The sequence below is a fragment of the Natator depressus genome, chromosome 9 (assembly GCF_965152275.1).
Source record: "Natator depressus isolate rNatDep1 chromosome 9, rNatDep2.hap1, whole genome shotgun sequence".
Lineage (NCBI taxonomy): Eukaryota > Metazoa > Chordata > Testudines > Cheloniidae > Natator > Natator depressus.
Window position 1 is genome coordinate 64467978 of NC_134242.1, and position 27668 is coordinate 64495645.

Sequence of the window (27668 nt, forward strand, 5' to 3'; positions counted from 1 at the left end):
GATCAATGCTGTTCCAGTCTCTTCCCTGGCTCCCATTTCCCCCTTCCACCCACACCCCCGTTAGCAATATGGGCTATACCTTTTTTATGCAGATGAAACAGGTTTGTTTCTCTCCTCCACCAGACGTTTCTGAAGCAGTTTCATTCCTCGCCAGCCTGTCTGTCTGTAGACTGCATGGCTCAGGCCTTTAAAATCAATACAGACACAACATGTGTGTGGTTGGGGCTCGTTGTAAATTGCCTTTGTGCTAGTCCCCTGAGGTGGGAACAGAGGTGGTTTGAAATCTGGAGCTCAACATGGGCTTTACTTTACTCTTTGAGAAGTCTATTTATTCCAGAGGTGGTTGGGTTGGTTGGTTATTTATCTTTCTATGTTCGGGATTATGCTCAGCTCTGACTGTTTTTTCCCCTGTTGTCTGACTTAAAAGCAGTAGCCCACTGTCTTTCTGATTAGACTTCAGAAGTGCTGTAGTATCTTAGATCACTGAGGCCATTACACTAACATTGTAGGAATCAATATTAAGGTGAAATGCTAACAGCTTCATTGAAAACATCCATCTGGAGGTGTGCATAGAACTGACCAAATGCTCCCCAGTATCATATCCCAGCAGGCACTTGGTCTTGTGTAAAACCTGGGATGGAGTGACTCTGTTTGGGTTGTTCCAAAGCCTTGAGTAGGAACATGCAAGGAGATCTTTCCAGGAGATCATGTGTTGCGCGTGCACACCTTCCTGATAAGGAAGGGTAGTGGCTCCAGCAGGCTCCAACGGCAGCACGTTTTGTCCACGCGGAAGTAATTCCTCCCGTTTGTGTGAGAGGGACCCTGTGTGGAGATGCAGAGCTTTCTGCTGTATCTGCCAGGCCAAGTGCATTTCATTAGTTCCGACTCAGCAAGATAAAAGGCAGAGGCAGTTGAGAGAAGGGAAGTGTTCTGAGGGTGGCTGTTTTAGGAAAGTGTTAGGGATTAAGCATTATGTTGAATTGTTTTAAGTATAATCCATGATGTTTTGTTCTGGGTTAATTTCTGAATATAATCCAGGATCAGGGAGATTTAGGGAAAAACCTACTTTGTGCATGTGCTGCCTTTTATTAGGGGGTTCAGAACCTGCCCCTTCACATTTCTCGCATGGAAGACTGCAGAATCATAGCCTTTTTTACAGCATTTGCCTTGCTGAGCTGATGCTGCTCGTTCAGTGATCCCTACCTACAGCACTGTCTAACCACGTGTGGTCCTCTACGACTGATTTTCAGCAGAACTAGGACCTTAATGTCAAACACACTCAGCTTCCAACATGCTGAGCTCTCTGGAAAATCTGACCCCTATTTTGAGACTTTTTTAAAGCCTGAGGTTGTGGTCCGAATTCCATGCTGCCAGATCAGTTTTAGCTTGCTTATTCCTCCCAGTTCTTCCTAGGCCAGTGCACTTGGGTTCAGGAAATACCATCATTCAGTCACACACACGTGGTCCTGTTTGGGTTCAGGTGCCTGCTCCATGGCTCGGGGTCTCCCATGTAGTGGAGCAGAGAGGAAATGGAGGCAGCGGAGCTGTCAATTGTCTGCCTTGCTGCAGGAAGGAAAGCTATTGCCTCTTTACTGTTCCCAGCCACTCCTTTGTTCTCTCCTCCCTTTACTTCCTGTTGGTGCCTCCGTGGCGTATCAGTGACACCACCCGCCCCGCCCCATCCACTCTGTCAGCTTGCTTGCTCCCACCTTGCTCATTCAAGGATCCAGGCAATCTTCCTGCCCAGTTCCAGGAAGTCCCCTACTGCCAGCTGCCTCCCTGTTGTTTCTGCATTGTGTGCACTGCACTGTGTGATTATTACCTGTGCTTTGCTCCTCACATTAGGAATGTTTTTAGTACAGACCGTAACAATTGTACTGGCTCAGGCAGGTCTAGAGCTGTAAAGAATTTCCTGTCTTATTATTTCAGATAGTTTAAAAATATTGCTTTAAAGGAACAGTACATGAATGTGAATAACTATTGTGGGTGCTGTGATGGCTGGGTGAACTGGAGCTACGCTAAGGAGACCAGCACTGTGCAGAGGTGTTGTGCCTGCATGGTACAGGAGCATACAGAATGCATGAGGGGAGCGAGAGGGTGCCTGCACATGAGTGGCAGTTATTACATCTGTTCTACAGGTATTCCTCCCTTGGGTTCAGGCTGCTCCACAGTGGCCGCAGGCTAGTGCATAGATGGGTTGGAGCTGTGGTCACGTACATTAACATCATCTTTCTGGGATCAGTGCTTAGCCCTGCTGGAGCACTAGAAACTCAGTTATGTTTGCCTCTTGCATAGGTGCACTGGAAGAGGAAAGGAAATTCCTGTGCTTACCTCTAGCACACCTGCCCTTGGCATCTATAATGGAGTAAAATATTACTTCAGATTAAGTCCTGGTCATCCATGCCATGCTGATCAGCATGGTATCTGAGAGCCCAAGCCATCTGAAGGGAGCCAAAGTTGTTGTTGTCTGCCATTTTGTGGCTTTTGCAAAAGGAATTGACTCCCTCAGGGAACTGATGGGCAAGATCCCCTGGGAGAATAACATGAGGGGGAAAGGAGTCCAGGAGAGCTGGCTGTATTTTAAAGAATCCTTATTGAGGTTACAGGGACAAACCATCCCGATGTGTAGAAAGAATAGTAAATATGGCAGGCGACCAGCGTGGCTTAACAGTGAAATCCTTGCTGCTCTTAAATACAAAAAAGAAGCTTACAAGAAGTGGAAGATTGGACAAATGACCAGGGATGAGTATAAAAATATTGCTCGGGCTTGCAGGAGTGAAATGAGGAAGGCCAAATCACACCTGGAGTTGCAGCTAGCAAGAGATGTTAAGAGTAACAAGAAGGGTTTCTTCAGGTATGTTAGCAACAAGAAGAAAGTCAAGGAAAGTGTGGGCCCCTTACTGAATGAGGGAGGCAACCTAGTGACAGAGGATGTGGAAAAAGCTAATGTACTAATGCTTTTTTTGCCTCTGTCTTCACGAACAAGGTCAGCTCCCAGACTGCTGCACTGGGCAGCACAGCATGGGGAGAAGGTGACCAGCCCTCTGTGGAGGAAGAAGTGGTTCGGGACTATTTAGAAAAGCTGGACGAGCACAAGTCCAAGGGGCCGGATGCATTGCATCCGAGAGTGCTAAAGGAGTTGGCGGATGTGATTGCAGAGCCATTGGCCATTATCTTTGAAAACTCATGGCGATCGGGGGAGGTCCCAGATGACTGGAAAAAGGCTAATGTAGTGCCCATCTTTAAAAAAGGGAAGAAGGAGGATCCTGGGAACTACAGGCCAGTCAGCCTCACCTCAGTCCCTGGAAAAATCATGGAGCAGGTCTTCAGGGAATCAATTCTGAAGCACTTAGGGGAGAGGAAAGTGATCAGGAACAGTCAGCATGGATTCACCAAGGGCAAGTCATGCCTGACTAATCTAATTGCCTTCTATGACGAGATAACTGGCTCTGTGGATGAAGGGAAAGCAGTGGACATGTTGTTCCTTGACTTTAGCAAAGCTTTTGACACGGTCTCCCACAGTGTTCTTGTCAGCAAGTTAAAGAAGTATGGGCTGGATGAATGGACTATAAGGTGGATAGAAAGCTGGCTAGATTGTCGGGCTCAACGGGTAGTGATCAATGGCTCCATGTCTAGTTGGCAGCCGGTATCAAGTGGAGTGCCCCAGGGCTCGGTCCTGGGGCCGGTTTTGTTCAATATCTTCATAAATGATCTGGAGGATGGTGTGGATTGCACCCTCAGCAAGTTTGCAGATGACACTAAACTGGGAGGAGTGGTAGATACGCTGGAGGGTAGGGATAGGATACAGAGGGACCCAGACAAATTGGAGGATTGGGCCAAAAGAAATCTGATGAGGTTCAACAAGGACAAGTGCAGCGTCCTGCACTTAGGATGGAAGAATCCAATGCACCGCTACAGACTAGGGACCGAATGGCTTGGCAGCAGTTCTGCAGAAAAGGACCTAGGGGTTACAGTGGACGAGAAGTTGGATATGAGTCAACAGTGTGCCCTTGTTGCCAAGAAGGCCAATGGCATTTTGGGATGTATAAGTAGGGGCATTGTTAGCAGATCAAGGGACGTGATCGTTCCCCTCTATTCGACATTGGTGAGGCCTCATCTGGAGTACTGTGTCCAGTTTTGGGCCCCACACTACAAGAAGGATGTGGAAAAATTGGAAAGAGTCCAGCGGAGGGCAACAAAAATGATTAGGGGACTGGAACACATGACTTATGAGGAGAGGCTGAGGGAACTGGGGATGTTTAGTCTTCAAAAGAGAAGAATGAGGGGGGATTTGATAGCTGCTTTCAACTACCTGAAAGAGGGTTCCAAAGAGGATGGGTGTAGACTGTTTTCAGTGATAGCAGATGACAAAACAAGGAGTAATGGTCTCAAGTTGCAGTGGGGGAGATTTAGGTTGGATATTAGGAAAAACTTTCACTATGAGGGTGGTGAAACACTGGAATGCGTTACCTAGGGAGGTGGTGGAATCTCCTTCTCTAGAAGTTTTTAAGGTCAGGCTTGACAAAGCCTGGTTGGGATGATTTAGTCGGGGATCGGTCCTACTTTGAGCAGGGGGTTGGACTAGATGACCTCCTGAGGTCCCTTCCAACCCCGATATTCTATGATTCTATGAATTAGCTTGTGTCAGTGCAGTTCCTTGTGGACATCTGAAACCTGCTACGAGAGCTAACAATCTCTGTAGTGAGTCCAGCAAGTTACGTGGCACAGAGATGAAGCTGCCATTTTACTTTTTGAGATGGTCTCCAGAACAAAGTTGAGGCATATTGTGGGGGATAGGAACAACCTGGCAAAGCTAGCTGTTATGCTACCTGCACTGTACCAGTTCTGGGAATAAACAGGGAGTCAGTCCTGCATCTTTCACATCACTAATTTTCTTCTTAAAAGATATCAAACAATGTCCATAAATGTAACATTCCCCAGCTCTTCCCAACCCCTGCTATTCATGGTTTCCAATCAGTTCTGCTATGCAGGCTATAGATGACTTTCTGAAAACAAATACCTAACCCTTTGTCAATAACAAGCCAAAGGAGGGAACCATTCACCTCCCAGACAGAGCAGTAACTGAAAGTAACAAAATCAAAGTATAACAGCATTTAGGCAGCTCCTAATGCAGGTTGTTCTACATGTAAAGCTGAGCGCATCATTCTCTGAAAACACTGTAGAGAAGGCTACTGAAATCCAGACCTCCTGCACAGCCAGTCAACATTGCCTTTTGTACAATGGGGTAGCTGCTGTGATGCAGAGAAATTGCTAACATTTTAGACATAGATTTTCAATGAATTGGTTTTTCTCTCTTTTTTTCTAGGTTTGCTTTTTACTAGCTGATTCTCTGTAAGTGTTAAGCTGCTCATATTTTGGTGCATTGTGCTATGTGCTGAGAATTTTTATCAGCTGCCCTTGTGCTAGAATGTGGTGGAAATACAAATGTATCTGAAAAGCTGAGGTGATGTGCACAGAAGTACAAAGCATCAAAATGAACTGTTTTCAGGTGGACAGGAAGCAAACCAAAGCTGAGTCTGCACCTCTGTGGGTTTCAGTATTTCAAACTGGCAAGGACTGAATGTATTATTGTATTATTATTAACATTAACTCTTGACCACACTGGGTAGTTAATTTGTGTACAAATTACAATAAGAATATGTTACATAACAGTGGTTCTCAAACTTTTTTTTTTTTCATGGACCACTTGAAAATTGCTGAGGGTCTCGGCAGACCACTAAATGATCTTTCCAAATGTTGTTTGTACCGTTAGCTAACTATTGTAAAGCGCTTTGGATAAAAGTGCTATATAAAAAACCCTTAATAATAATTAATGTTTTTTGTTCTACAAATAAAAGCACACAACTCATATTTTAATATCAGTAGTCTTACCTTTCTAATGCGATGGATGTGCCCTCTCTTCCCCGCTGCGGCAGCCCCCGAGCTGGGGCTGGGAAGGAGTGGGCGTCTCTCCCCTGCAGTGGCAGCCCCCGAGCTGGGGCTGGGAAGGAGTGGGGGTCTCTCCCCAGCAGCTGCAGCCCTGGAGCTAGGGAAAGTCACCTCTTTCTCTGGCCGCCGCAGCCCTGCACGTCCCATATTCCCCCCACCCCCTCTTCCCACCCCACTGCTCCCTCCCACCTGCATCTCACCTTACATGTGCATCTTCTCTGGGGTCCAGGCACCTAATTAGTGGAGCCATGCCTGCGCAGCTCCACTAATTAGGTGGGTGGCCCTTCATTCTTTTGTGTGTGGCTGCCCAGGCGTGCACCTTAGAAGGAACTATCCACGGACCTCCTGAATGGAGCTCGTGGACCACTGGTGGTCTGCAGACCACAGTTTGAGAACCTCTGCTACATAATTTTGAATGAAATGTGTGTGCTTTGCAAAGGTTTACTGAGTTGTCTTCAGCTACAAGTTCTGATCAAATGAAGAAAACGCTAGAGTCAAAAGCAAATACTGGAAAAACCTGGGATGTTATCTGTATTAAATGGTCTAGTTCTTAGGACAAGGCAGTGAGAGTGAAGACTTCTGGATTCTATTCCCAGCTCTGCCACAGATTCACATTAGCGCTTCAGACAAGTCACTGAACCTCTGTGTGTCTCATTTGACCATTTGTAGAAGGGGGATAATATTTTCCGAGTTCACAAAAGAACTGTGTGATGTACAAGAGGAAAATGTGTTCCCTTGCTTGAATGTGGGAGTCCTGAAAAAGGTGCAGAACCACAGAATTTCTTCTTCACAGGGAGGACTGGCCACAAAGTGGCTGTGTAGGGGAACTCCACACCCTGTGTGTGCCATGGGTGTGGCCAGTAGGTTCACAAACTATGCAGATCCACTGACCAAAACCCCAGCATAGTGAGCTCTGGCCACTATTGGAGGAATAGATTCCCCCTGTGACAATCCTACCTGATATGATTTTGAGCAGAGATTGAAAATGTGATCCTTAGTTTTTGTAAAGAGCTTTGAGATAAAAGGTGCTGTAGAAGTGCAAAATATTATGCCGCATATCAACAGTGGAAATGCTGCTAGTTGCAGCCTTAGGTTCTGGAGCAGACGGCAGGGAGAGAATCTTTATTATTCCCATACGAATGGAGATCAAGTGCTGGGAGTGACAAATTTAATCTTCAGTGGAAGGAGATGGTGCTGGTTATTTACAAAGCCTCTGCAATTGTGTGGGAGGCCAACAGGGAATTAAGCAAAATGTAAAAATCAACAAAAATACAAACAAATGGCAATCCCAGATGTAGAATTTATGCTCAGATTTTTCATGTTGAACAAAGTTAAAGCAGAGTGCCTTTTAGCATTGGTTACTGAAAACAGAAATGCTGACTCTAAGCAGCTTGACACATGAGACAACCCCGTTTTAATTTATTTCCTATCGTAAGTTGTTTCCCTTTAGGTTTTAGTTCTGGTAGCAGCAAAAAGCAAATGACACACAACCTGTTGGAAATTGAACTTCAGCCCATTAAAATAATAATAATAATAAAAAATGCAATAAAATGCCCCTTTAAAATGTCAATTTAAAAATGTCTGCTGTTTGTTTGAAAGTAACTAACATTTATGTAGGCATAATAGAAAGGGTCTGATCCTGCAAACTTCCTGAGAATCCCCTGGAAGCCAGTATCCATGTCCTAGCAAATCCTACTCTGGTGATGAATACTTAGATTGTCTGCGTGTGTGTGAGTATATGAGTATTTACACCATGATATCTGATGGGACTTTGGTGTTAGTTTCTATGTACCACATGTGTGAGTAAGGATTGCAGGGTCAGCTTCCAGAAAGCTTCCAGCTTCCAGCTTCTACAATTTCATAAGCCATTGTATTTTCTTCACACAGATCAAACTGATGGATTTCATTGTAGGGAAGAGTGTCGGATCCTTGGTCACTCAGATAGATGCTGGATGCCCCGGAACTCTGTCCCCAGTCGTGCAAAATCCCCCGAGCATGGAAGGAATGTCATGGCACTCTCTATAGAAGCTACCACTGTGGATACAGAGTCTTATGAAGACTGTAGTACAAAAAGAACTTTTGCAACGTTTGGCAAAGATGGGAGTGAACCCCTGGCCGACGAGCGTATCGTCAACCTGAAAGGTAAAAGAACAGTGGATCTGCCCATCTGCAGCCCAAAGGTAAATGGCGCAGTCCGTGAAGCGGGGAATGGCTGTGAAGCTGTGAGCCCCATCACGTCACCCCTTCATCTGAAGAGCCCCCTGTCTAGCAAACCTTCAGTCTCATACAACATAATGCACTGCCCGGTAAATCGTGACCTGGAGCAATTTGTAAACAATGGCCCTTCTCGGCCCACCGAAGCAGAGCCTAGAGGGGCGGACAGTGAAAATATAATGCATGAAATTAACCCACTTCTGCAAGAATGTAGAGAAAAAGACTCACCAGGAGTGAAGAGACTAAAAGACATAGTGCTCTAAATGGCACCATATAAAAAAGGAGAACCAACACTACTACAAGCGCATATTGTTTTTAATTGCTTACCAGTGGTTCACAAATTGCTGTATTTAAGAGCTTTCCCTAAATGTATTGTTTATAAATGAAGCTATCGTTAATGTGACAATCCCACTTGTTTCAGCAACCAGCAGGGGTGTTCAGTTGAAGCAAATTAGCTTGTTTTTCTTTTGTCACAGGGTGGGGGTGAAGGTGAGACCAGTTCAGTTATAAAGAAGTATTATGTATGGAGTATTTTCAATTTATATATTTTTATATATCAAAACTCTCTATAATAAATTGCCATTCTTTGTAATGAATTGAATTGAAAACTCCTTATCCGGCCATCTTTAATAATCACCCTGATGGTTTTTGTAGTCAATACAATTTAATGGCCATTTCTTGTGTACCACTGTTAAAAGAACAATTCAATGAGTTTTAATATTTGCCTAACACAAGGCTGTTTGTACTTTAAAATGTTGCTATTTTGCTGTGGACACCCCTGCATTAAGAATCCTTTTGCTATCACATGCCTATCTGTACTGTTATCGTATTTGATATTGCAAATTACTGTTTGTCTAGTGATGGCAAAAGGCTTTCAAGTTTAAAAAAACACAGATATATTTAAAACTTGGGGAAACTGCTAATTTCAAAGCCAATGTTAGGAGTGTTTTTCCCCCATCTTACCCTCCAGCACCCCATACATCCTATACTTGTTTTCACAGTACTATGATAGATCATTGTGGAAAGTCATTTGGGGGGTATTCTGCTGCCTAATTTGCAGTTGTCAGATGCAGCGGGCTGAACGTTTTGAGATCTTTTTTTTTGCGTGTGTGTGTAATGTCAAGGCACTGCATGGAAAAGCTTCTCCGTAAGTTATTAGTTCCCAGGTTTAGATCTTCCCTGTCTCTAATCATCTCAAAGCGAGGGAATTGTATAACAGATCTAAATTAGCATCTTGGTTAGACACACACTTCCTGATTCAACATTCCCCAGTCATGATTACACTAAGTACCTGCGTGAGTGTGTGTATCTCATCATGGGAGGGATTTTAGAGTGGTATTATTTCTGTTTATCCTGCATCATAAATAGGTATAGAGTAAGCAATAGAAGGATATACGTGTAGGGACAGACAGGTGAAATGTAACACCACTACTAATCAAATTAATGTGCCTTCCATATGGAGAAGAAAAAAGACATTATTTTTTCTCATAATTCTATGTGGTTACAAATTTGCACATATAAAATTGATTTTTAAAAGAAAAAAGACCATTTTAGCTACTTGAACAGCCATTTTGTAGAAAGGAGGGGAGCTGTAAAGATTTTCACAGCGTTGTACATTCTCTGCTCTCCTGCACTACATAATAGTTCAGATTAGGTTTGGGTGGGGTGGGGTGGAGGATGATGGTTTGTGAATTAGTAACCCTTTATTTGACAGACTTTTCTACCAAAAAGAATATTCATTAGAGCGTAACAGTTCATTATGAGGGAGGGAAAAATACAGATATTGCTAACATTTGCTCTGCCAATGAACTGAAAACAATGGTTTCTAGAGAAACAGACTTCCTAGTACTAATGTATCTTGATAACAGTCTCATTACTTTGATTTATTTAAATTAAAAATGTCATCAGGAAAAGAGCCTCCAATTGTTATTGTCCTAGAAATCAAATAAGCTCCAGTCATTTCTTTTCTTTAGAGAAGGTGGATAAAATGGATATGGTTGAGGTTTTTAACTACTCCAATTGGTACATTACCAGTATGTCTTATGGATCCAGGAGTTTGAAAATAATTTATCAAAAGGAACTTCTGATGAAATCACTAAAGTTTTCTTTATTGGTGTTGATTGCTACCTCATGCAGATAGAATCCCCTTAGTAGATGTGACTGCATCTGTCCCTCTAAAACTGAGCCATATTTCTTTTTTTCCTTTAATTTTGAAGTTTGATTCATTTTTAAATGGTATGTTCTTTTTATTCTAGTTTTTCATATCTGGGGTGCTGTTCTGCTGTCATTAAAATATATATTTTTTGCAAGTGGATGTATTATATGAGCAATAGAAGAAACAGGTTGGTTTTGGGGGAGTTTGTTACTGGACTGCCTGTAATATTAAGATGAGTGTTTTGTTCATTATGATGTTACCGTATTTGTTAACTTCTGAGAGCTTTATTCAGTGAAAATTCATGTCCCTACTTACTGAGCCACAGAAGCTTGTTGGATATCTTTTTGTTAACTGCAGAAATTAATCCTCATTGATTGGCAGAAAATTGTTTATAGAAGGATTTTGTGTGTGTGTGTGTGAGCAGTAACTCAGAATTAGTCTATAGTACTGTTCCCCCACCCTCCAACACATATATTCTTCAGGCTCATATGGATAACCGATGGCAATCATGAAACTTTTGATATCAGGGGCCTCTACTTAGGATGCTCAAAGACTCTGGTTGCCTTAGGCTAGCTGACAAAATGAGCTGAAGTTTATATGAACCTTTTGCTGTCTCTTGGAGATCCCACAAAAAAGGCTTGGGTTTCTTGAAACTCCTGAGTTTTACTGCTTGGATTTTGTTACAAAATCCAGGAAGCTCATTAGTTTTGCACCAAGTTCAGTGAAACTCTCCATCCAAGAGTTACCTTGAGATTTTGAATTTTCACACCCCCAAATGTAAACAAACCCAGGTGGGGATGTGTGTGTTGCAAATGGTATGAACTGAACTTATCCGATTGCTTGATGCAACCTCTCCTAACTTGAAACGGGTGGGTGTCGTGCTGCATTAATGGCAGGTCATTTCCCTGAAATGAGCCATTCAAGTAACTTCACAAAAGGGAGCTGATGAGGAATAGCCAAAAGGCTTCCCTGAAGAGAGCCGAAGGCATGACCCCTCACTGTGATAGGAGAGAGCCCCATTCCCCACCCCACAACTCCATGTCTGCAACAAGTAGGAAACTATTTAGGTCATGTTCAGATCAAGGTCATAGATCCATCTTCTCTCCCCAAACATACACACATAAGTATGACCCTACTTTAATGTAATCTGATTCTGTGGCTGAGCTCTGGCTAAATTCCAGCACTGACTAACATCATGATTCCTGCCTTGGGTTATCTTGATCCAGCTCCACTGAAGTCTCCCATTGGTTTTCCTGGGAGGTTGGATTGGGACTTAACTCCCCAAGCCAAATAATTTGCCCAGAAGTGCTTGCACGTTATCTTCTATGGAACTGAGAGCAACAATCCATCAGGCAACACGGGAGAGGAGAGGATAGCCAATCAGTGTGGATTCTCCTCCATCCACTACACTGTGCTGTGAAAATTGGACCGTCCTATTCCTTTCCCACAGCCCTCCTTCTCCCCATCCAAGGAGTGACTAGGCGAGGGTCCCCTGTCACCTGACCTGGTGAATATAAAATGGACAGAAGAGTCCAGCTGTTGATTTCTACTGAACGTGGGCCTCTGACTATTGAGCTGCCAGCACCAGCCTGGCACTGGGAGGAAAATAGATGCTAACTGAAAAGAAAAATAAAATATTTCTCTGATTTACCCATTAGAAACATTCCTTGCCACTAGAAATAAAAGCGCAGCCCAGAAAATATGTGAAATATTTCTTAATTAAAAGGGAGTTTTAAGAGGTCAGTAAGCCCTACTGCCTCCAAGCAAACCATTTAAACAACAGTCTTTCCCATCCTGGCCTGTGCTGAAGCTTGGGATCTTGAGTGCCTAAGGCACCTCCATGACATATTGCTGTCTCATGAGAAGAAGAACCAGGAGAGGGACTGGAAAAGGTTCATCGCCTACAGAGTTCTCTTCCAAATATTTCCTATTCCCACTTGCTTTCCCTCTCTCATTTGAAATCAGTTCAGAGCTTCTGGCTGAGCTGTAATATAATTTTTAAAGTAGCTAAATTAACCACATCAAAATGTGAATGACCCAGGATGGTTTTTTTGGACAAGATGTAATGAAGCTCTCTTTAGAATTTATATTGTTACCAAATTCGGCACAGGAAAATCGTTTGAATGTGATGTTTCCCCCCCAAATATTTCCTTCAGGCAAACTTGCTCTGCCTACCTATTTACACAGGGAAGTAAGAATGGCATAGTAGTTTATACCACATTTAACAAGAGCCTGATTTCCAGAGGTGCCAATCATCCACAACCCAAAATGAAACCAATACTGCATTGTGCATGCAGCACCTCCTGGATTTCAGACCCCAAAGATACAGTCTATGAGTAAATTCATGACATGCTCTACTCAAAGTGTAATATTTACCTACTTGATAGAATCTCTTTAGAAAATCCTTTCACAAGTGGAATTTTCTTTTCCTTACATTGAAATCTTGCAGCACTGGTTTTATTTTTATGCTGATATATACAAAGGGGAATATGGGAGGGGAGGGTTACGGGAGGGTGGATTGATGGTTTAAAAAATAATCCATAAGCACTTAATGCATTGTCCTGATGAAGTTGTTGCGGTTATCCCTGTTTTATTGTGAAGCTGGAGATGGCCTGTGGATCACATATTGTGCAGAAGTGAATTACTTTTTTTCAAATAGGAAACAAGTTGCTTTTGTGAAGAACACACTGTCTGATTAATATGTTGAAATTACTCTGGGGGAAAAAAAACTAATGACGAATAGAAACACATTTGTCTGTCATTGGGGGAAATGGATGATCTTGTTGCTACAGCTGCTTTTGCCGCTACAGATAATCTTTTATCCAACTTACGAGGTGCATTTAACCTTAGCAGAAGAACCCAGCTAACTCTGTTGCAAGCCCTGGTGAAATGGATTCTTTACTGGCATCAGCTGATGTTCAGCTGATATGAGCTGGGATATAATCTTTAGTGACAAGAGCTGACCGAGTGCAAGCTAGTTTTCAGCAACAAATACCTCCTTGCACTATTCAAATGCTAAGGTATTGGTTGCAGAAGATCTTAAGTCTTAGAGCTACAAGCTTCTGTAGCCTGCTGACCAGCCTGATGACACCATAATTGCCCGCGAAAGCAAGGCGGATTTCAGTGGGACTTAAGTACAGTACGATTCATCAAGGTGTCTCTGTTGCTGATTATATGAAGAATAAATTGTTGTATATGCTGATATGTATGTTATGTACATTTTCACAGTGATGGAATCATTGTAAACAAAAAAAATGGAAAAAAAATCACCATTCTGTCTATTTTATGAAGATGATAAAGCAGCTTTATTAAATTATTACAGTTCTGTTTCAAAATGGTGTACCTGCCACATTGTTTCTTTCATCTGATGAGACCTTTGTTTTCCACTTCAATGTGATTCCCCCCCCGCCCCGCTTCAGGCATCTAATGCATTTTAGTATTAAAGGCAATTATTGAATAAAATGGAAAATAAGTGTTTGGTTAAATATGAGTAAGAGGGTTTGCTTGTGATTGCCTCGGATTGTTGGCCTGGCAGAAACCAATGCAGACAGAGCTATTCACATGGTCTTTTCTTAACCCTGTAGAATTTCAGCTGGTGCTAAAATGGATACTGTAATATCCAGAGGCAACTGCCCAGTTTTAACATAGCAGCCTTATTTTGAAATGTTTTAAATCTCAGATCTATAATAGGTTCACGGGAGGGTGAAATTCACTGTAAGTGCATTGGGACCACTTAAGCCCCTCTCTTCCATTTAAATTCCACTTACAGCCCATGTGGAGGGCTTAAATGTGAACTGCAAAGGAAGGGAAAAAAGTGGGTGTTTGCCCCCTTTCCTTCTTCATTGTTTGTAAAGAAGGCCTATAAAATGTTTCTTCCACGTGCTTTCTACCACAGGAATATGAGGGAAAGCACGTCTTGCCTTTCCAGGTGTTGCAGGAGGTCTCTTTGGAGGACGTAGAGAATTGGTTAGGGAACTTTCTCTGCCCTTAATTGATTATCCTTCTGCAGGTCTTGCACTGGGGTGAATTTCACCCATAAGGGGCTGTTATATTAGTCGTCTTCCATTAACTGGATCTTTACACATTTTAGCTAAAACACATGATCTCGAAGTTTTGGTGAAAGACTAAACAAACCTAAATATCCTGCAGAAAAATAATTATCCAGTGGGGTCTGTTTGGGGAGTTCCTTTTAGAAACAGGTGAGGAAGTGGAGTGGCTGATGGTGATGATGGGAATAATAGTTTAAAAACAGATTTATATTTGCTGTCTTTATCTTTAAAGCAATGGTGAAGATTACAGCAGTATGATACAATAGTGAAGGTTCCTCTAGGATTATCCGTTAAAAACTGCCAGATTCTGAGATTGAACACTGGAGCGATGTAACAGCCTATACTGGCCCTTTAACAATAGAGGGGGCCAGACGACCTCGTTCCAGGAAGATGGAATGAACAAAGGCTCAGAGGATGGCCTTGTAGCAGAAGATAGGAAGTAGTGCCAGAGAATTAGTAGTTGGATGGGGAAAAAATCCAGGACGCTGTCCGTTTAAGGCCCAGATCAGGAGCCCTGGAATGTAAGGTGGGGTCAGACCAGTCGAGAGGTGCACTCTGGAGGAAGGTAGTTTACAGATAATCACTTCCCTTGGAACAGGAGAAGTGCCGGTAGCAGAAAGAAGCTAGAGCCAGAAGGCTGAGCTAGAAATGGCTAGGAGTGGGGACCCTGCAAAGAACAGATGCTGGCAGGAGAACAACTCCATGTGAGTGGACGAAGAACCAGAGATAAATGTGAGCTCTGGCGTTGCAATGCGGAACTTTATTTTTGAGACCTTAAGGACTATGTGGGACTGATTGTGGTCATGAAACCAGCCTTGAGCGGAGTGTGGTTCTACTCATAAGAGAGACTATGTAGAGCTCATTAGGGGACCTGAAGAGGGAGAAGAGAGGCAGGGTGCTGCAGGGGGATCTCTGGCCATGAAGGGGCACTCAGTAAGTGGCAGCCCTGTTACAAGCCAGAGGAGAAAATCCCTCTACACTGCAATGTATGGAAGAAAAAAAATCTGTGCTTCGCTGCAGATCCTGTATTGCTTGAGCACTCAGTACTCCCATGTCCTTTCAGAGAGCTGTGAGTGAGCAAAGGATGCAGGGTTGAGCCCTTAGTGGGTTTTTAGTTCTGAAGATCCATTGTGGCTGAATTCACTGCATTGTGGAGGACCTGCACAAAATTGTTTGCACCACTTTAACCCCACATTAAGTACTTCCCTGGTGGGTCAGGCTTGGCATGGCTCTTTGTACGGGGGTAAGGGTCTGCATTTGTGTAATAACCTTTTACCATGAGGTTAGATTGTAGCAGATTAATTTTTAGCATTGTGTTCTGCAGGCTATTCATTTCCATTAGAAATCTGCTAAGGAGAGTAATGCCAAAAGAAAAGCATCTTTGGTTCAGCCTGTAGCACAGGGCTCTGGGGGCCAGATTTTCAAAGAGCTCAGCGTGTTGGATGCACATTGGTGCCGAAACCTTGAAAATCTGACCATAAGAATCACAATAGGAGCAGCTGGGGCCGAGCACTTTTATCTATTTCTTATTATTATTTGTACTAGGGGAGTGCTTAGGAGCCCCAATCGGGGATCAAGTCCCCATTGTGCCAAGCACTGTACAGACAAGTAACAAAGAAGACAGCCTCTGCTCCGCTCTAGCCGTCAGGCAGGGCCCAGTGAGTGGATAAAAGAAAGACAAACAGGAGGGCGGGAGGAAGAGGAAATGTGAACATGAGCAGAGCAATGGAAGTGACAGGTATTGAAAATCTGACCCATTTTTAGGGGCCTACAGGGAAGCCAGGCTCCTCTGAAAATCTCACCTCATCTGTAGGGGCTGAGCATATGGAAACCTGGTCCCACAGAGTTGTGTTGATCTGTGCTAAACCTAAGCAGAGTTGGACTGATAGAGTGAATTTTGCCCTAGTACAGAGGGCCCATAGGAGGCACCCCATAAAGCCCTGGGCCCTTAGAATTAAATTCATGCCAGTATAGGGAACCATGCACCATACAGACAAATATTATCTTTAATGTGTGACTTAAGTGGTGTGGAGGTGGTTGTGTGAATCCCTTGCAGTGTCCCCATACTGGCTGGTGGTAGCCATAGTGGGAGCATGGGTGTAGGCAAGGCACAGGATTTGTCCTGCAGCGTGGTCTGTCTCTGCTCAGAACGGGTCTAAACACAGCGGTAAGAATGCAAGTGGTGTGCATGCCCTGATTATACTAGTGCTCCCAGTGTTGCTGTCACCAGTGGGGCTGCACCGGTGATGGTGTGACTGTGGGAAATTTCCCAGGAAAGGCGGGTGTAGACGAGGCCACAGAGGCTTTCAAGTCATGGGCGTGATTCTTTTGCTCACAGATTTTCGTGTAAATGGGTGATAAAAACATGCGCTTTAAAGTGAGTACATTGCTCTCCGGACAGTGAGTGCTCTGTCCCGCTTCATAAGCAACTCCAGCGTGATTCACCAAACCAGCAATGCCTCATCCTTCGTTGGGCCAGCCGAGGTGGGAATGATGCAGAGGTGGCTCTCGCCATGGGGGATGGGGGAGGGGAGTGGAGGGGAGCATCTCAGGATGATTTTAGGAGCAGCATTGATCAGGCCTATAGGAAGATCTCACTAGCTCTCCACAGGTAGTGGGTCTGGATGGCAGCCTGCAAACAGGCAGCTTCTTGGGGCTTTGGGAGAAATTAGGAGAGCCAGGAACAATGACTCTTAACTAGCAGTAGTTTAAGTGGGAGGGGACTGGCAGCAACCTCCTTGCTGCAGCCCTGGGGAGCCTGCTATAGGGGCTGTGGAGCAGCTGGGTCCTCACTGATTAGTGTCACGTGCCAGGGCACTCTGCTGCATCGTGCTGCAGGCTACCTAGTGCGGGAATTGGCTACTGCTTGGTGGCTCATCTTCCCAAGACACATGCCAGCACACGTCCCTTCAGAGGGCAGAGCAGAGCTAAGAATGGCTTAAACCTTCCTTTGGTTTTTGGAGTGCTGTTCCTGAGGGTGGGTGATTTCATGGGATTGCTTTAGCAAATTCTTTCCAGTGTTTGCCTTCTCTGCAAAACCAGTGGGAAAAACGCCTTCTGCAATCTCATGGTGGGAAACACACATCCTGTGGGAGTGTGTTTGAGCTTAACCCGTTCAGTGCTACTGACCTTTCCAGATATGTCTGGCTAGAACAAACCTGCTGAGCTGTGAATGTCCCAGGTATGTTTCTATATAACCCAAGTGCACTGGTAATTGGTGGTGGTTATCATTCACTTAGCTTGCTGATGGCCAGGTTTCAACAGAGCTCCCAGTTGGGTCCCTGAAACCTGGCTCTAGTTGTGGGTCTTGAACTCATTGGCAAATTGCATGAGAGTGAAATTCACATAGCACAGAGCACCAACACAAGGGTGAAGGTCTTGTGTTCATCCTCTGCTTAGGGATGAATTTCACTCTGTGGTCCCAGTCCAATTGCCATTGGATTCCATGCAAGGACTTACATTGACTTCAGTGGGAATTGGATCAGGGCATGATTTAATAAAACTGTCCTAACCCATCAGTGCATTTCACATGCTGCAAGGCTCCTGGATACAGCCAGCTGAGAGCCATTTGAAATGTCAGTGCTATGATATCTCCCCCTCCTGCTCTGCTAGACATCTGTCAGTATCCTGTGTCTCCTCCGGCATACCCCAAAGAACTGAGCATCTTAAGGCCACTGCGTGTTTAGACAATAAATGTTTGTATTGAAGTTTGCATAAATAACAGACCCAGAAAAGGGCTTTGGCTGATGGAGGCGAGAGAGGATGATTTATAGCAGCCCACCGATAAGGAAGGGATTTCTTTTCAGAAATTATGCTGTCCCTGAATAATGCACTAAATTCTATTCTTCTCAAGGCCTCCTTCCATATTAACAGTGAGGGCCAGATCCTCAGCTGGTGTGAAACCACTGAAGTCGGAGAAGCTATGCCAATCTTCACTAGGTGGGGATCTAGCGCACAGCTTTTAATGGGGCCATGATCTACGCTATGTGTATGGAACCCAGCTGTGACTTACTGGTCCGCAGGAAGACACATTCGATATTTACTGTAAGTTCTTTATATTTCTTTCATATTTTCAATTACAGTTCCAAATATATCAGAATTATACAGAGCATCTTGTCACTGGTAAAACTACAAAGGGGACTGCTAATGGGATGGCACCTTTCACCTTGGCTTGCCCAGGCTGCTGCTGACTTGAAGCTGCTGTCATCTGAGGGCTGTATAGTGGCTTATGTGAAACGAGATGGTGCGCTTCAGCTTGTTTCCCAGGAAGCAGCTGTGCGCGTCAGCAAACCACCCTCACATCTGGCCCCTTCATTCACAGTCTAAGTGGAGGCCAAGGATAGAATGGGCTGTGGAGACTGCCTCCCTCTAGGCCATATTGGAGGCATGCTGATGGGACAGTGCATGAATCTTGCGGCGTCACTGGCTGCCCTGGAGGCAGTGCGCTCATGTGCTGTGCCCACTTTGCTCAGTCTGTGCAGGTGCCAAGAGACACCATGGGCTCCCTCAGGGAAATCCCCTGCTCTAGGCGGTCCCCTGGGCTTGCACAACAGGGGCCAGAGGAAGGAGGAGGCTTAGCCAGGGTGTTCCCCTGCACAACACCCCCTATGGAAGGGGCCACAAGTTAGGGCACTCTTCAGACTGCTCTAACCTCCTTCCAGGGCTGGCCCAGTCCCTGCAAACCCCAACGTTAGGGGAAGATGAAAGCTTCTCTTTGTCCCTGCCACAGTTCAGAGCTGGTTCACAGAGAACACTCATTTCTGTTTCTTCTGTATATTATTTTTTATGTTATGTGTCTTCCATTTGAAGTTAAACTGGAATATCTAAATGCAGCCAAATTGGATTAGCAGGCAATGAATTATCATATACGTTGACTATTAAATTCACAAAGAGAAGAACAAACAACCTGGAGGGATCAAAGGCCTGAAAGTATAATGTAAGAAAACCCTGTCTGGTTGAAACACTGTCTCTCCACACACGGAGAGAGAATCACAGGAAGAGAAGAGGGGTGGGAGATGGGAACCAATCAATGCAGGACCCAATCCTGCATTCCTGGCAGCCCATGGACATCTTTGGTTTCCCTGTTGGGATTTGGGTGTTTTGGGAGGACTGGGAATCCAGCATTGGGCTCCAAGCATGACTTCTTATCTGCCATTTGTCTGTAATGGTGAGGTAGATGTGCTTAGCTCTCACACAATAAATAGACAGTCTTTGCACTCAGAGGATATTCCCTCTCTGAAATTGTCCTCCCCACAATCCCATCAAGGCAGTGAGGGGTTGTCACCATCCCCACTCCCTAGGAGACCTGCTCACAGGAAGCCATGGCCCTCTAGGTGGAGGGTCTGTAACTCTGTATATGTGTCTTGGTTCCCTGGTAGTCTGATTCTCTTGGTTCAGTTGGTGTCCCAATATGTGCGGGGATGAGGGTCACAAACAAGGGAAGGAAACTCCCCATTTTCAGAAGGGGTTCACAAGCTTTGGGAGGTCAGTGTGGTCATCTTGTGGATGAATGGGAAGTGAGAAACTCAATTACAGGGGAGCAACATGTCTTAACAACAAAAACTATAGGGCCAATCTTCTTTTCAGTCATACACACCTGCATAACTAGCCACCTCAGACACTTCTGGGACATTGCAAACTAACAAAGCAGTCTCAGGCTGATTGGGGAGCATCCAGCCAGCAAAGAAATTGAATTATTATCACAGGAGATACATTCTAAAATGGTCAGAGTGCACCGCATTCATTATGCACTGCGGGGGAACAGGGAGATAGCTGATAGAGACTAGGGTCATGAGTTATTAATACACATTAGGGAGACTGTTGTTGGTATATTGCACATATGTATGTGTCTGTGGTCAGAACTTTTGTTCATCCACACCGTTAACTCCACAGACTTGAGCCCCTAGTAATTTGTACAGTCAGTTCAGCCTTTGTGTCCAGGACTCCCCTCTGAAAGGCCACTCTCCACAGACGAGGTATGAGGTGAGTAGCAGCAGGACAACCTTGTCTGTGTGCCTGTATCCTGACACTACTTCATCAGCGTGCCCACAGATCTAACCTTACAGATGAGCAAGAGCTTCTGTCTCCACAGTTGTAACATTACTTTGTGCCTTATAATTCAGAACCATAACACAGAAGAACCCCAAAACAGAAAGAGAGTGAGAGCGGGCTGCTCCCTAAAAGGCATAATTAGAGGCATAACTCACCCCACCTCCCTAAAAGGCATAACTCACTCACCCCACCTTACTCTAGGCTGGCTGGCTGCAAACTGACTGACAGCGTCTGTTTGCCAGCCAAGCCCAGATCACATGCTTCAATGTAGAGGCCCCCTAAGCTGCAAGCAGAAGCAGGAACTCCCCTGAAAATTAAAGTGACATTTTTAGTGTAATTTTTACACCATTTTCAATACACCATCCTCTGTACCGTATGCAGTTATTTACACCTGTGCAAAGTGGGTGTTAAGCTAGCATCAGGTCCACTGCCAGGTGGTGGAGTTAACCTGGATCTGCACTGCTTTGCAGCCTATTCTGTACACAAAGTTGCAACAGTTTAACTACTGATTTTCAGCTGATTTAGTTAAACCTGAAAAGAAAAGGAGGACTTGTGGCACCTTAGAGACTAACCAATTTATTTGAGCATAAGCTTTCGTGAGCTACAGCTCACTTCATCGGATGCTCACGAAAGCTTATGCTCAGATAAATTGGTTAGTCTCGAAGGTGCCACAAGTCCTCCTTTTCTTTTTGCGAATACAGACTAACCCGGCTGCTACTCTGAAACTAGTTAAACCTGGTGCACCTTTGAGTGTGGAAATGCTACACTGATATAACCGTGGCATATGTTCGTGTAGCTTGCCACCCGAGCAGCAAACTAAGCCAATATAACCAGATTTAAACACAGGGGTTTCTGCTGGTTTAATTACATTGGTTTTGAAAGTGATGTAGTTAAATTGGTGCAACTTCTGTATGTTGGCAAGCCCTGACAGAGAGCAGAATTTGAATCTAATTTACTAAGAACTGGACTCAGACCCCCAATTCATTTTACGTGGGTTCCCAAATAGTCATCAGAGAGAGAAACACAGCCAACCACACAATTATAGAACTCCCCCCAGCTACTTCACTTCACATTGCATGTGTTTCCCTATTTCATTTTAACCCTACAGTGGTAAGAGACAAAAAATGGGTTGGAGGAGAGGTGTGACTGGAGTGGGACATGTATGTACAAGTTGTATATACAGACTCTATGTACATGAGGTGACTGACTGGAGGCTGGGGCTCGTTCTCCTAGAATACATTAAATGGTTAACGTTCCGAGGCTGCAGCATAATCAGTCATTGCAACCTGTATTTTTACAGCACAATTGTGAAAAATCCTCTCACAGTGCTTTACATTAATACAGATGAAAAATAGAGACATATGGCAAACAATATTAACCCCATCACCTATCAAGCTTAAAAGCTTTTCCTGAGAAAAATGTCTCAAGATTGCTGTTAAGTAATTGCAGAATGGGCTTAGATCTCTTAGGAAAGATCATTGCCCAGCATTGACTGCAAAAAGCATGAGCTCCAGCATATTTTTTTGAATGCCCAACACTACTTCTAAACCCTCCCTCTGGCTCTCGAGGGGTGAGCTAAGACATATGGCATGAGAAGGTCAAAGTCGTGCACGAGACCAATTCCTCACAAAGGCTCAGAAGTCAACAGAAGAATTTTAAACTCAACCTGGCACTTTATGGGAAGCCAGCGCAGCCTCTGAAAGCTCAGGAGTGACACGATCCAAACAGCAGCCTTGGCAGGAGCCACTCTACGTTGGCTGAAGGTGATGGATTGTCTTCCAAGGCCCAGATAAAAAAGAATTGCTATAATAAAGCCACAGAGAAACAAACACAGGCACCAGGGTTTCCAAATTCCAGGGCGGTAGGGATGGGGGTTGCCTGGCAACCTGTCAGATACCGCAGAGCTCTGCCTTCCTTGGCAGCTGCTTGTCAGTCACAAAACTGAGGCCCATTCAGAAATGAAAAGTGAAGCCATCTGAAGCAGGGGTGTCCTTTGGCTTTCTGCGCCCAGCCCCTCTGGACCATGTGACCACTTCATTGGCCTTTCCTCCTTGTACGCTTCAGACCACTGCCCCTTCTGCAACTTAATGGCCACTGCTGTGCATTCACTGTGGACTCACCCTGCTTCATACCATCCAATGGCTCCATCTCTGCCCCTTGCACACTAATCATGCACAGCTCCCCCTACTGTCCACTCTGCCTGACCCCTTGGCCCTTTCCTCTCACTAGGACTATACACACATTCATCCAGCTCTGTGCCTTCCTGCTGGCTGGATAGATGCCCCTTCTCCCTCACTCTGGCTGCAAACTTGCCCTTTCCTCGTACTATGTCCAAGCCTTCAGCCACATCCCTTCACTCTTGCTGCCCCCTGTCCTCTCCCACCTGGCAGTTGTCACTCCAGCCTTTCCCCCTTCACCATGTGTTGCCATCTGTTATTTTCCCCCGCTACCCAGAATGCACCGGTTCACAGACAGACTCCTGAGCTGAAGTAGTATGTCATTTATTCGCTGCTTTAGCGAGTCATTAGTCCACCACAACAGGGTTAAATGCAAGCGCCCACCCACATTCTGGTACTCGCTTTTAATACAGTGTTACAAAGTTATTCATTAGATATTGTATCACCCCTTTTCTGCCTAAGGCTACGATTAGTTTGCTAACTCAGTTATTTACCTGATTGGGCTGCTGACTCAGTTGTTCACCTGATCAGGTTGCTGGCTCAGCTTTTTACCTGGCTGTTCTTTCCTTGCCAGACAAGCAGTATCTTTTCACATGCCCCAACACCTACAATATACATCCTACATATTCCATCCTACACTGTGACCTACACCACCTATCCCTGCCCTCCTGCCCTTTCCATGGCTCATCCAATCTGCCTCCGTCCCTTTCCCTCTTCACTGTGTTCACCCCCTGCTTGTTCCTCTTTTGTTATGGCTGCCCTGTTCCTCCCACTGTAACTTCCCTATTGCTCCATGCAGCTGGCCCTGGCCCTGTTTTTCTTGTGGGCCCACTTAGATCATCGCTGTATTGTTTGGTGCATTTTGTAATTATTTTTTACTGGTGACAGGCTTTTCAAGCATATGTCCCCATCAAATTAGGCCCATTCAGCAGTTGCAACATTAGACACAGGTGCTGATGGTAGTGGCTGCAAACGAGCCAACAGGGCAGCTAGTCATACAGCAAGCATGCAGCATGGCGACCAGGCAAAGAGTTTGGGTGCATGAAGAGCTGGGTATACAAGAGCAGTTATACTGACCTTGTGGCAAAGAGCTCCTCCTCGGTGAAGTAAAACAGACAAGAGCAGCAGCACCCAATCTGCTTTCACTCAGGCTGGGGACTGGTTCTGCCACCTAGTACTAAGGAGTAAACATCCCTTCCCAGCTCCTTTCCACACTCTGCTCTCTGGGTTACATTCTGGGCAGCAGTCATTATTAACCTATCTTCATTCTGCTCCTTCTGTGTATACTATGAAGAGACCAGACAGACAGAGAGGGGAGCTGTTTTACCTGGCAAGACATTTCTGCATAGAAGAAAAAATAACAAATGACTTTATCCTGGTTCTTTTTCTACCAGTAGAGAGATTCTTACACACAAACACACACACGAAATACAAGGGCTGTTGTTCACCAACTTGATTCCCTGTAAAATTAATATTACCCAGTCCCTTCTGAGAAGTTTAGTTGAACTCATAGGGTGAACAGTGGAAAACCTCCCACTGCTTTCAGTGAGGCCAGGGTTTCACCACAGAGCTCTTCATCCCACAGTTCCTGGAGGGGACCAATATGTATTTTATGGAGAACTTATTAAAGTGAGGTCTTCTGAATAGCGGGTCATTCTCTAGTTCAGGGGTGGCCAACCTGTGGCTCCGGAGCCGCATGCGGCTCTTCAGAAGTTAATATGCGGCTCCTTGCATAGGTGCTGACTCCGGGACTGGAGCTACAGCTGCCAACTTTCCACTGCTCAACCCAGGCCCTGCCCCCACTCTACCCCTTACCCAAGGCCTCCGCCCCTTCCCACCTCCTCTCCTGAGCCTTCTGCACCCTTCCTCCTCCCCCCTCCACCCCAGAGCCTCCTGTACACTGTAAAGCAGCTGATCGCAGTGGGCAGGAGGCACAGGGAGGGAGGGGGGAGGCACTGATCGGTGGTGGGCAGGCGGTGCTGGGGCTGGGAGTGGGGGAGCTGATGGGGGCTGCTGACATATTACTTTTGTGGCTCTTTGGCAATGTACATTGGTGAATTCTGGCTCCTTCTCAGGCTCAGGTTGGCCACCCCTGCTCTAGTTCTCTGCTGCAGCACATGGTGTCAGCTGTCTCTCTGCGTACACACACCTTTGCTTACCTGCAATTGTCCATTAATACAAGGTCTGGCATCTCCTAGTTTAAATGTAGGAGTCTCCCTGTCCAAGCTTCCAGTACTACCCAGATCTACCTCTAAATTTCCGCAAAAAACATGTATGTTCATTCATCAGCCATAGCCACTATGATCCCCAAACTGTACCGTCCACAGATCAGCAGTGTATCACTTAATTGCTCAATGGCTAATCAACTGTGGTAATACAGTAATTCTATGTTTGCTTGGCTTGAAATGCTCCTGCTGAGATTTTCCTCCTCTCTTGCAGCTCTGATTGAATCTTCTTGCCTCCTGTAATTTCCACTCTCTATCTGCATGAAGTTCAAGCAGTTGTCTTTCCTTTCAAAGCAGGGCACAGCTCCACTTCTACCTGCATCTCATCTAAAACTCTTCATGAGGAGGTGACATGACTATGCTGGCTCCATCTGATGTCCAAGGTAGGGCCTCCTATTTTACAGCTGGATTTGACAGTATGCGTCTATCTCATATGCAAGTGGGATGAAGATAGAATGGGATGAAGGTCCCTTGGAATCCTTAACTGACTGTATAGAGTTCTGCTTACCAGTTGCACTGGAGTTAATATGAACCAGTGTTGTGGGGGTCTTCAGTATCAATAATGACAGTGATTCTTCTGAATTAGCTCAGTATTTCATAACCACAATGATAAGCCACAATTACCTTTGTCATGGAGTGACCACCACCTCCTGTTTTACAATGCAGTTTTCCCACTGAGACAGAAGATGTATTCAACTGTCCTGCCATTAAAGACTAATAGAACCAGATGATTCTGTGCTTCCCACAGGGCACTGTATGGTAGTCTGATAGGACAGAATAGCAGTCTTTCTACAATGACTTTCAGGAGGGTCGGGGTGCTAACTGCCCTTTGCATATTCTCCATCCTTATGAGTCTCCTTGGTATGAAAATGGCCTGCAACAGAGAAAATGGGAAGAAGACTAGAGCCTTCCCCTCATGTGGTAGTTGAAATCACTGTAGGTGCTTTAGCTAACAGCCCCCTGACTTAAATCTGCAGGGGCTGAAATAGAGCATTTTCAGGGAGGGGTCCTCAGCTCTGGAACTTGCTTCTCCCATTGGTCCACATTTTCCCTGTTGCAGAATGCTGTGTCCATCTACATGCATAACAGTGGGTGATGGCTCCTGGTGAGCATCCTCTAGCTGGAATGCAACCCACTCATTATCACTAACTTACAAACACGCCTTTTGGCTCTTCATAGGATTTTGTTTTTCCAGTGGGCCCCATGACCCCTGAGCTCCCCAGGCTTTGGGCCAGCTGCTTTGTAATGAATGGCACCTGACCAAGATGCCACCCTGTCATACAGGCCAACAGCTGAGTGGAATCCGATTATAAGAAGCCGTTTGCCCTCTGCACTGTGACCCTCACCTTGAGAAAAAAAAAAAAAGCCTGTTTGGGGCCAAAGCGTTTTGCTGATGCACTGTTTGCTGAAGGAAATAAACTCTCCGAAATGTACGTGCTCAGCTGGAGTTTCTCTAATTCACATTTTCTGCTGTTTACTACACCAACGTTTTTTTCCGTGGGCTCAGATTCTAAGGCTGGAAGGGAATTTGCTACTTCCCTTCAGCCCCAGTAATAATTATAACAGTTAATGTAATACAGCCACTGACGCCCCTGTGGGGCTGACTCATTTGTGCCTGAGCGCCGCCCGACTCTCTCTGCATAGTCATGTGAAATTTATGATAATCCAGTCTCGCTTGCAACAGTGACTCCAGAACACCCCTTCCAGATCTTCTGTTTGAAGCATTGATTTTTGCCTCCAATTACCTTAGCAAAAAGAGCCCACCTCTTCAGAAAACAGCCAGTGGAGGTCAAAATAGAGTCATCATTTGAGTGACTCAGAGTTCCAGGGACCTTCCTGCTAGGGGTGGAGGAGAAGCAGCCGTGAAATTTGCGAGAGTTAGATGGGGAGCTCTAAGGGGCTAGAGAGCTCAGCCAGATCTCTCAGCTCATACTCTGTAAACTCCAGTCCCTGCTGCTGTTACTGGGGACCAACGACTCTGTGAGGACTTTGAGGAAAAGGCCAGGCCAGAGACCAAGAGAGGAGACCCTTATGAGGTCAGAGAGACTGCTGGTCGTGCCCACCTCCGAAGGAGCTGGGTCCCTCCCCTCAGCAAAGAGGACAAGCTGTGAGTAGATGTGGGTAACTCCTGCCATGGATTAGAGTAGGCTCATCCTTACAGAGACCAAGTGTTTCCAGAGAGATCTCCATCCTACCCCTGCTTGGTGCACCCTCTCCCCTTTGCCATCATTGGGTTCCATCGCCCTTGGCAACAGGATCCGCCCTCTACAAGTTTGCCAGGATGTGCGCACTTCAGCCTGATGGTTTAGCAGTCCAGTAATCATAGCTAACACAGAGCCAATGGTGGGGAGTTAGCCCTAGGAAAGGGGTGGAACCATTTCATGGCAGTGTTGGATGAGGAGAGGCTGGCTTTGTAACAGGAGCCACTGGAGTCAGTCAATACTGACCTTTTGTAGCCCTCACTCATGGCATGTCACTGGGACCACTGGCTAAAGACCACTGGCTTGCCTGGCACTCCTGTGTGTCACACACTTACCACAGATTGTGGGCTTTTATTCTACTGGCTTATTTGCCGGCCTTTTTACAGCTCTCTAGTTTCAGTTTAAAAAAGGCCATTCAGGGCAGGCCCTTCTTTGCTGTACTGTCTGCTTGTGTGTTAGCTCTTTAGATGATCGGTGTTGCTCCCGTTAGTGTGAGTGGGTCCTGCTGGCTTCCCCAGGGGGACTGCAGTACCAGTGTGAAGACTGTTTCCCTGGTGGGGACACTGTACAGTGCTGAGGCATCCTCTTGCAGAATCCCCTTCTGTCCCCCAAGGTCCCAATAAATCTGCCTCTCCTGTTCAAAGCCT

The 27668-nt window shown here is 45.3% G+C and overlaps 1 protein-coding gene across 4 annotated transcripts in view; it reads left to right on the forward strand.

Moving 5' to 3' along the window:
* The window catches only part of PCDH19 (protocadherin 19), a 106821-nt gene extending 98286 nt beyond the window's left edge, over positions 1-8535 (forward strand). For 2 of the 4 annotated variants that reach the window (XM_074964429.1, XM_074964430.1), the window contains exon 5: positions 7837-8535. In XM_074964429.1, coding sequence (XP_074820530.1) covers positions 7837-8426 — 590 coding nt within the window. In that variant the 3' untranslated portion in view covers positions 8427-8535. The remainder of the gene's footprint in view (positions 1-7836) is intronic. The other 2 variants (XM_074964433.1, XM_074964432.1) reach the window with 2 other exon arrangements.
* The last annotated feature ends 19133 nt before the right edge of the window (positions 8536-27668 follow it).